The sequence below is a fragment of the Mangifera indica genome, chromosome 15 (genome assembly GCF_011075055.1).
Source record: "Mangifera indica cultivar Alphonso chromosome 15, CATAS_Mindica_2.1, whole genome shotgun sequence".
Classification (NCBI taxonomy): Eukaryota; Viridiplantae; Streptophyta; class Magnoliopsida; order Sapindales; family Anacardiaceae; genus Mangifera; species Mangifera indica.
In genome coordinates this window covers 6,370,528-6,381,214 of record NC_058151.1, presented here as the reverse complement: position 1 = coordinate 6,381,214, position 10,687 = coordinate 6,370,528, and the positions used below count along the sequence as shown (strand labels likewise).

General features: G+C 33.8%; 1 protein-coding gene across 3 annotated transcripts; it reads left to right on the top strand.

Moving 5' to 3' along the window:
• The first annotated feature begins 289 nt into the window (after window positions 1-289).
• Window positions 290-8,690, top strand: LOC123198411 (eukaryotic translation initiation factor 3 subunit E-like). Of its 3 annotated transcripts, none has more exons than XM_044613119.1 (7): window positions 290-702; window positions 5,738-5,968; window positions 6,109-6,206; window positions 6,591-6,810; window positions 7,092-7,234; window positions 7,502-7,642; window positions 8,309-8,690. In XM_044613119.1, the coding sequence occupies exons 1-7, from the start codon at window positions 340-342 to the stop codon at window positions 8,406-8,408; spliced, it is 1,296 nt and encodes a 431-aa protein (XP_044469054.1). In that variant the 5' UTR covers window positions 290-339; the 3' UTR covers window positions 8,409-8,690. The 3 variants fall into 3 exon arrangements, with proteins under 3 accessions (XP_044469054.1, XP_044469053.1, XP_044469052.1); XM_044613118.1 differs by having other exon boundaries at window positions 6,085-6,206; window positions 7,505-7,642; XM_044613117.1 differs by having other exon boundaries at window positions 6,085-6,206.
• The last annotated feature ends 1,997 nt before the right edge of the window (window positions 8,691-10,687 follow it).

The following is a 10,687-nucleotide window of genomic DNA, read 5'->3' as shown; positions in this document are numbered from 1 at the left end:
GCCACCATTGCCATTTCAGATTGTCAACAGTGATGGTTGGAAAAACCCTAGGGCAAAATATTGATTTTTGAAACTTTGGGTAGGAGAAATTTGTTAGATTTTTAAACTTCTAAGAAAAAAGATAAATTTTTAGGTTTTTTAAATATTTTAGTAAATAACAATTTTAGTTTTTGACAATAACAATGAAACTTAACAAATGGGTAGAAAATTGAATTTGTATCAAATCTTGAGTGGGAAATAGTCATTCTGCTTTAATTTAAAAAAAAATAATAATAAGTAACAAGTTTAGCAAAACCTAGATAGTGTGTTGTTTGTGAGCAACAACAGTCAAACAGAGCAATGGCGAGTTACGACCTCACGCAGCGCATAGCACCCAATCTCGACCGACACCTTGTCTTCCCAATCCTCGAGTTCCTTCAAGAACGCCAGCTTTACTCAGACGAACAAATCCTCAAGTCCAAGATCGAGTTGTTGAACAAGACTAACATGGTTGATTACGCCATGGACATTCACAAGAGCCTCTACCACACAGACGATGTCCCTCAAGATATGGTCGAGCGGAGAGCGGAGGTCGTCGCCAGATTGAAAGCCCTGGAGGAGGCTGCTGCTCCCTTGGTTTCCTTCTTGCAGAACCCTTCTGCTGTGCAAGAGTTGAGGCCTGATAAACATTATAATTTACAGATGCTTAATGACCGCTACCAGGTTTTGATCTTCGTTTGTGCTTATTCTTTTCGTTGCTTTTTTATTTATTATTTCTTAAGGCGAATATACTTGATAAATTTATGAAACTTTTGGAGTTTAGTGACTGAAAGTTCATTTATATTGTCGCAGTTTGCTTGAGCTAAATGCTTGGGATGGTTAATGTGAATTTTTCTTTTATATTTGTCTATCAAGGTGTTTTTTTTCCTGCTGCTGAATATTAAGGATTAAACAGGAAGGAAAGTAAGAAAAAAAAATTAGTGGTCGTATTTTGGGTATTATTTTGAGGCTTAGGGTGGTGGGCCAGGCCGAAAATGACAAGGCCCGGTGTACCGTGGTCTGTGATGTACCCACTTATTTACATAGGCGACTTTGCTTCTCGCCTATACAACTTCGTTTACATAATCGTGATTTTGATGAGAACAGGCTAAAGGAGCCTGTTCAAATTGAGCAAGATGAAGGTAGTTTGATGCAATTATCATTGCATGCCTTGAATGGCTCCTTGAGGCCAAAAACTATCTTGAAGGAATATATAAGAAGAGGTTGTACATCCTTTTAGACTCCGGTAGCATTCACAATTTAGTGAGTGAGCAACTTGCACATAAGTTAGGATGTGATTTACAACCGGTTGAAGGAGTTAAAGTCATTGCAGCTTATGGGGTGGATTTGTAGTGTAGTTTTATTCATATGGAGTTTGAGTGGAGATCACCAACGTTACACCTTCCTTACTTATGTTTAAAAATAGCCCTTAAGTAGCTATAATTTGATACATGGAACCCAATGGTTGGTCACTATTACCCCTTATTAGGAAAATATACTGGATAAAGCGAAAAAAGCAAGTCTAACCAAGACTAGTTGGCACAATAGTTGGCAAAACTAGGGAAAGAGACAAGTATTAACAAAGGACAATTGGGAAGACCAAAGATGGAAACATTGAGTAACAAGAAATGGTAATAACTTGATCACAGGAGATAAAAAACAACTATAAAAAGGAGAGATGAGTAATAGGCATTAAGGAAAATAATTCAGAGTGTGAGGGAGGCTAATTGCCTTGGGAGGAGTTGGTACCTTTATTACCAACATTTTTCTTTCTGTTCTAATTTTCCGTTATCTCTTTGTTTGATTGCAACCATTTGAGTATAGTCCTTATTTTAGATTAGTCTAAAATTGGCCAAACTATTTCTTGAATTTTTGTGAGTGATTGTGACAAGGGTTGATTGCCAGGTCCTTACCAACTTCCCATCCAAGTGCAACACATCCATTTCCACCCAATTTCCTTTTGCGGTTCAATCCAACTTAAAAAAATTCCACTATAAGGAGCTAGATGTCTAACCCCTCTCCATTAAAGAGCCAAAGCTTTAGTTTAGAAGACCTTACCTAAGGAAATTTATGCTTTGGAATTTCCTCCTTCAATGAGTCTATTGGTGGTCGCCTTGTAAGAATTTCTATGTTTTGAAGGCTTAACACGCTAACAAATTCTTGATTTCAGTTTTGTACTCAGCGATGGACTTCTTAATAAGTATTTGTTGTTTGTTCTTTGGTACTTACACAAATTCCTTAGGCAATTGTGTTAGATCATGACAAAGCTCTTGTTGTTGAGTTCCTTCTACCATGGCAAAGGACCAAAGCTTTGATATCACTGTTGTGAATTAAATGAGAAGAGCAAGAGAATTTGCAATAGGGAAAGGAACAAAGAAGAAATAGGAAAGAGAGAGAATTTTGTAAAGAGAGAATGAAATTGATTAGTTCTAAAACTAATTCTATATACTCCAATTATAGGTATTGATGAGTATTTAGCTGGTGAACCCACCCATTGCATACTAAATAGGTGAACAAAAGTCTCGGAAGGAATCAAAATTGTCAGGTACATAACATTTTGATTCTAGATCCTACCCAAAACCAATTTATTTCGATTATGTTATGGTTCCTAAAAACACCCTAATGGCTAATATAATCTTGAACGGGGGTGAATAGGATTGTTTGAAACTTAAAACAAATCAAAAACTTTCTACACAAATATAATTATAGCAAAGCAACCAAGCACACACAATAAATATAGAGTAGAGTAAAGGATAGGAATGTTCAAGATTTATAGTAGTTCAGAGTTTTTTCTTCCAAGCCTTCTATGTTCACTTTTTCAAGCAACTAACTTAAAAAGTTTCACTCATAAAGAAATTCCTTTTTATAATGGTTTGACATTTCACTCAAGTACACTAGTTATTCTGGGATTGCGTCTAATACAATAGTTACAAGAGATTTCGTCCAAGTAAGATTTAATACAAAGATTGAGAAGTAGTAATGCCTTTACAAAGGCTAATACAAATATTAAGTACAAATTTCTCTCACATGTATGAGTTATAAACTTGGGAGAAAATTTTTTGAGGTGAAGAAGTATATAGCTTTTACATGAATGATCTCTTACCTTTTTCAACTCAAAGAGACTTTAATTTATAGGTTTGGATGGCTAGAAAGGTTTACATGACCGTTGGATTTGGAGAAGTATTCATTAACATCCGAATTTCTCATGAAATAAAGGGATGTGTGGGCTTACATTCTATTTTTACGGTGTATCTAATCACATGTACGGGTAAGGCAAGACGTAACTCTTTGAAGAAGGATGAGGTATGGGCATACTAAAGTTCACGTACGAGTGTACACCTTGTTTGAAGACTGGTGTACACATTGCTTCATGGTGTAGTAAGGCTGGATTCGAGCCGAGCCAGCTCCAGCTCGAGCTCGAGCTCGGTTCGAGTCCGAAACGAGCCGGGCTCAGCTCGGCTCGATCGAGCTCGAGCCGAGCCCGAGCTGGCTCGGGTTGGCTCGGTATATTTTTTTAAAAATTTTTTATACAAAACGACGTCGTTTTGATCCATATATATGTACAAAACGGTGTCGTTTTGATATAAAAACCGAGCCGAGCTGAAAACGAGCCGAGCCGAATTCGGCTCGAGCTCGACTAGAGCCGAACTCGAGCCGGCCATTAAAAAGTTGAATCCAGCCCTATGGTGTAGGTATATGCCTTGTATAAACCTTGATGTACGCTTTCTTCTCGTAATGGACATTCACCCTATGACTTCCTTTATATTGAGCAATGTACGGACATACATGCATGCTTGATAGATTACCAAGTTTACATTCAAGACGTGGGGGCGGACGTACTTAAAATATTTCATTTTTTCAACATTTGTCCAATTTTGGTCATGAACCAATTCATGCCATGGACAAGTTAGATAAATTCACTTAGATTAGTTACCATCAAAAAGCTTTGGAGTCCATAAGTTCCGTTTTGGTGGGACTATTGGTTCCGGTTTCAATTCCAATCTTCTAAGGAATTGGAAACTGATCGAGACCGGATCTAACAAACTACTTGACCCAAGTTAATCTTTAAAACTGTCCCACATTCCAAGCTCTTCACTTTAACTTTCTTCATCACCAACGATCCCTTCTTGTCCACTGTATCCCTCAATTCTTGTTGCAGTGGAATGCACAATGGCAATTAAAGGAGTCCAACTCTTTTTTAGAAGTTAGTCCCTAATTAAAGTAAAAAAATTAGTTGGCTTTGAACCTCGAGTTGCATGCAATAAGTAAATAATTGGTTAAATTTTATTGTGTACATATATGATAGGAAAAAATCATCTACCAATGGTTTGAGCTATAACTTCCCAACGTTTGTTGCTCTCTTTACTTGTAGGATCCATATCAAGCCAGCCTTGGAGTGTTAGCATAACACAACCAAGAGGTATCATCTCCTAAAAATGTGAGTTGAGAAATGAGCCAAAGTCTTGTTGAAATTGAGAAAGATAGGCTTCTTTAACAACAGGAAGGCTTGTTTTAGATCTATAAATCTTTCCTTTGATCAATGGCAATCCTCCATCATCCGTAGGTCTTGGTAGTTTTGCATTAAATTTAATAAATTAAAAGAGCATGAGAAATGATATTCACATCAATTGTCAAAATATATAATGAAGCAAATTAAGATTGAAATATGTACAAACCTTTGACAACAAATGGACACAGTTGGAGGAATAAATGGACGCATTCTTTTTTAAAGGTAGAACAGACCATGGAAAGTGCCATGAGTGCCCATCATAAAGTGAGTAAGATCACTATAATTATTTTTTAAGTTTGACAAACTTTCGAATAGTGTGTTGAAGTCATTCCCAGGTAGTTCAGTCACATAAAATTGAAACTCTGGCATTTCATAATTCAATTCCTTGCATTTGCTTTGGGTACTTAGAACTGGAACTGAAACAAACTGAGGAGGAACCTGTCCTTATTGATTCTAGTTCCTAAATCTTCGGAATTGGCTAGTTCCAGTTTTCAGATTTTTGGGTAGGGTACCCAAACCAACTCACCCCGATTACATACAACTCATTTTCCCTTTCTGCATGCATTCAACTTTGCTTTCCATGTTTGTTACAACCAACTCTTATGAATACAACTGAAACTAAACTTAAATTTGGACTCACTAAACGATGCCGCAGACTACTCTAAAATGTGGCATTTATTTGATTCCATTTAGCTGCCTACTTAAATAGACAAATCTGCTACCCATCTATACAACTTCACTTATTTCCTCTACTCGCATGTTGACTTAAACAACTCGGCTCCCCACCTGTTTATTCCAGTCTGCATCAGAGGCTGGGCTACATGCTGGGAAAAGTGTTTCGGGAATATGTTTGGTTTGAAGCTTTTTGGTGGTTATTCTTATCAATACCCTTGTGGATGGTTTGCCTATGCTTAATTTTTGGACTTTTCTAAGATTGAAAAATAAGTGTTATCTTGAATGTCTCAAGTTAGCTGAAAACCTTTATTTTCTTCTGTTGGGTCTGTGAATTTTTTTGGATAACTTTAAATCTTAGGGTCTAAACTAGGGAAATGAAGTTCTTGGATTAACTGTGTTTCTGTAGTGTAGACTATTTTCTCATTTAATTCTCAAGTAATTTTGCATTTATTATGGCAAGAAACATGCTTGTATATATTTAGTTAGATTTAAATTGTGAAATTTATTCTACTTTTCTTGCTTCCCTTTGATCAGATTGGTCCCAACCAGATAGAGGCATTATATCAGTATGCCAAGTTTCAGTTTGAATGTGGGAACTACTCTGCTGCCGCTGACTATCTTTATCAGTACAGGGCATTGTGCACAAATAGTGAAAGGAGGCTGAGTGCACTATGGGGTAAGTTGGCAGCTGAGATATTGATGCAGAACTGGGATATTGCTCATGAAGAACTTAATCAGTTGAAAGAAAAAGTTGACGATTCAAAGGTTTATTTTTTTTTTTCCTGTTTGGAAAATTCAATCATACCTAATTTTGTTTCTTAACTTGCAGTACAGTATTGTTTCATTGTAAAATCTGTACCAATAGGTTAATATTGTTGCAGAATTTTTTGTCTCCTTTGAGTCAGATGCAAAGCAGAATCTGGCTGATGCATTGGAACCTGTTCATCTTTTTCAATCATGATAATGGAAGGATGCAAATCATTGACTTGTTCAATCAGGATAAGTATGCCATTTGGAATTTTCTTTTGGTTTCTTATTCACTCTAAATATTATGTCAAATATATCATACTTCATTCAGGGTTGAGTACATCTCTTATGTGTCTGTTCTGTACCAGTTGTTTTTCATGTCTTGACAAATTATAATTATTTTAAGTCACACCTTGTTTTAGTAGTGATTTGAAGCAAAAAGTAATATTTTTCTCTGGTGCTTCAATTTCTTCTTTTTATAGCAGAAAAATGAAATTGTCCTTAGTCATAATAGTTGCGCCTTTGATTATTGTCTTGCCTTTTGAACTTTCTACTGCAAGCTATATCGACGTTGTATCTACTGTCAGTTTATTAGTATTCTTTTCTTGTTATCTGAGAATATGAGAATATCGATTGTCAGGTATCTCAATGCCATTCAAACAAATGCTCCCCATCTCCTGCGTTACTTAGCCACTGCATTCATTGTCAATAAGAGGAGGAGACCTCAATTCAAAGATTTTATTAAGGTTATTCAGCAAGAGCAGTACTCTTACAAAGACCCTATTACAGAGTTTTTGGCTTGTGTATATGTCAATTATGACTTTGATGGTGCACAAAAGAAAATGAGAGAATGTGAAGAAGTAAGTTTTGTTTACCTTAGTGTGCGTCTTACTAGCATCTACATGGAAGTACCAAGCATCTATACCTATACATAGATATTAATAGTGCTCTAGACATTAGAATCTGACATGGGATTTGGTGGGGCTTTGGGATAGATATGGTTTTTTAATTCTTTCCGTTGTCTTTTTATCAAGTATTTTGCTCGTCGCTCTGTTGTCTGTACCCCAATTTTGTAAGAGGATGCTAAAATATATGCCTGAAGATCAGTCTTGGATTTTCTTAACCTTGTGTGCAAATGTAGGTGATATTGAATGATCCTTTCCTGGGCAAACGATTGGAAGAAGGCAACTTTTCTACTGTGCCACTGAGAGATGAGTTCCTTGAAAATGCTCGGCTATGTATCTTTGAGACCTATTGCCGAATTCATCAGCGTATTGATATGGGGTAAGCCTCTATACAACATTGACATCATGAAGAAAGTTTAAGTTACTGTGATATTCTATGCATAGTACACTAGTAAATACAATGTAATAACCAATGAAATATGCGTAATGGTCTTTGAGGAGAAACTAAAGCTGCATACTAATATTTTTTAAAGACCCTGTCTTTCCCTCTTTATATCAACTTGTGTGTGCATCGATTCCTCTTTCTTTCATCAACTGTAAAGTTTTATGAGAGCAATTCAAATTGATTTGCAATCTTTATTTGTAGCAGAGTACTTGCTGAGAAGTTGAATTTGAATTATGAGGAGGCTGAAAGATGGATTGTGAATCTTATTCGGAGCTCAAAACTTGATGCCAAAATTGATACAAAGACAGGAACTGTTATAATTGAGCCTAGCCATCCCAATGTGTAAGATTATATGTCAATAAAACTTTGTGCACCCAATTTTGCATTCCAAATAATGTGTCATTGTGTTATTAAATGATTTTGAATGAAAGATGAGTTATACACAATCATATGATAACATATCATCTGAATACCTAATTAGGTATTCAAAATTGATTACACATAACCAGGGTTGGATTTGAACCAAGTCGAATTTGAGCTCGGCTCAATTTACATGTAATTGAGCTTGAGCTTGAGCTCGAGTTCGGGCTCGTCAAACTTACTTCAAATAAGTTTGAGTTTGAGCTTTTAACTAGCTTGTTAGTAAAATGATGTTGTTTTGATACATATTGGTCAAAACGACGTCGTTTTAATACATATGGGTCAAAACAACGTCGTTTTGTATTAAAATTTTTAGTGTATGAGTTTGATGAACAGAACACTCCAAAGCTCAAGCTTGAAAATGTTGAAGTTGTAGCTTAAGTGAGCTTGAGCTCATTAGAGGTTAGCTCGTTTCGGGTTCATTTGAGCTGAGTTTGAGTTCGAATCTAGTCCTAAACATGGCATTATTCATTATACATACACATTATTGTATCTTTGCTTAATGATGCATGCTCTTTTTGAGGTTTCATTTTCTTTTTCAATACTCAACAATTTCTCAGTTAACTGTGTTTGACCATTTATTTCCAGATACGAGCAATTGATAGACCACACTAAGGCGCTATCAGGACGTACCTATAAGCTAGTCAGTCAGCTTATGGAACATGTACAAACACAAGCTGCTCGATAAGTCACTTCTAACATTTCTTAGATTTGCTTGTTGCAAATTTTGACATATCTAGGTTAAGATTATAGTGTCCTGATTTGATGATCAGTAATTTACCCCTTTTTACTGTGTTCTAATGAAGAAGAAAATTTTATTATTTTTGTACGGTAATTTTAGTTATGTTCGCAATGTTTACTGTAAACTTTTTTCAGATTAACATGTGTAATCTTGCTCAGATTACTGCCGTTCAAATTATTTGACAAATTTTTGCTGTTGTATCTCTATGGATTTGACAGTTTGTGTTCATATTGTATCAATTTGGGTATTGGATTAGAGACTTTCAATCTTAATGTAATTTGAATTATAATTATATTAAAATCTTTCAATCCTAATCTGCCTTAAACCATATTAGGGTAGCTCTAACACAACTTAGAATTAATTTGAAATGAATTGTTGTTTTCACTCTCATGAATGTTTTTACCATTTCATTGCCTTTTCCATACTACCTCTGTCTTATAATTTACAAAACACAGACACAAACATAATACTTCGTCTTGCCTACAAATGACCTGAAAAATTACATATAAAAATTTTGTATAATATGTTAATAATCTTATTAATGAAATTTCATTTTAATTATCTTAAAAAAAATGAAGAGTCTTAAATGAAATACAGAATAATTAGAATAAACAAAATTACATAATGATACAATTGTATATAATATATAAGGATTCAGTTGTCATCTTTGGTTAGTTTTATAGCGGTGAAAATAAAATCTTGGGAATTGTCAATGTCAGTTTAGATCAAGGTTGTAGAGTTTTATTAGTTGCTAGCTATTGTATTTCCTTGAAGAATCAATATGAGTTGTTAATTTTACTTGAGTAGAAGGCGTTATCGGTAGATGCCTTGCCTTGCATAATCGATTGTCTGGTAATAAGAATTGATTTTGAAACTGTGGAGACAAAGTTTAGCAATTTCCCATTTTAAACTGAATTAACTTAATTGTGATGTTTTTTTTTTTTTTTTAGTTTTGTAGACAAAATATGACAAAAACTATTATTGGTATATAGAAAGCTCACCTCTATTCCTCTTGAAGTGGTTGAAACAAACACAAAATCAAATTGATTTTATGTTAATTCAAATATAATTTGATTTTGTTGTGGATCACCTTTCGGTTTAACCAAACTACATTTCATATAAAAAAACTCATAATATAATTCATAAAAAAATGAGAGGCATTTCTAAAGAGATGCATCCTCGTCCTCAGTAGATTTTGATAATAGAACTTTGTAACAAAAATGAACTTACTAAGTAAAAACTTTGTCTTTATATAAGAATTACTTGTTCAAGTTTTCCAACTTTGGGAACCTTTTTTAATCTTCCCCTCTCAACCATTTCGGATTGTTGGATTTGCTGTTGTAGAATGTATTTTCTCAGAAACGGTAGGTTTCTATGAACAATGGACATGTTTTCTTGCAAAGAATATACAAGGGATATTGTCAACAACAGCACAACTAAAAGTGATAAAAAAGGGGAACAACAATCAACAGGGGATTGGCGTCAATTTTTACTATAGTCCACCCTATGCTGATGAAATAATAAATTTTAATGGTTTAAATTTTAGAAAGTCAAATTCTCACCTCTTATCAATTTTTGTTAAATGAAAAGGTAAGAAGATAATTTTATATAGATTTTTCTATTCGATTTTAACTATTCAATCACATAATGACATATTGTTGTTTATGTATAAAGTTGTACACAGAACATTACTCTTTTCTATTTCCTTTTTCTTCTTATTTTTTCTATTTTCTCTTTCTCTTTTTCTTTATTTTTTATTTTAATTTTCCTACTTATTTTTTCTATATTCCCTTTTAAAAAGTTTGGGGCAAACTGTAATTTTTAAGATGTTAAATATATTAATGAATTTTTTAAGGGGTTTGTGGAAATTAAAAAAAATTTAAAGGGTTTTTTCAAAAAACTCCTCAATAGCTTAAAAAAACAATCAAAAAAAAAAAAAACCAAAACATAATATTTTAAAATTAAAAGTTTTTATGCTATTTAAAAGTTTAAGTGATAAATTTTTAAATTAGTAAGGATATATTGATAATTTAACACTTATATTAAGTGTTAATGATAATTTTGAAATTTTAATAAATCAAATAGATTTATTAACAAAAGTATATAACAAATAAGAATTTGACTTTTTAAAATTTAAAGAGTGGGAATTTGTCATTTCATTAAACTTTAGGTGGGTGTTTATTTGACAAAAAACTATAAAAATCCTTAAATATTAATTTATTTTG

Coding starts and splice junctions, on each gene's coding strand:
- LOC123198411 (XM_044613117.1), top strand. CDS start 340: ATGGCGAGTTACGACCTCACGCAGCGCATAGCACCCAATCTCGACCGA. Junction 703..5,737: donor TGCTTAATGACCGCTACCAG/GTTTTGATCTTC, acceptor CCCTTTGATCAG/ATTGGTCCCAACCAGATAGA. Junction 6,207..6,590: donor GACTTGTTCAATCAGGATAA/GTATGCCATTTG, acceptor ATCGATTGTCAG/GTATCTCAATGCCATTCAAA.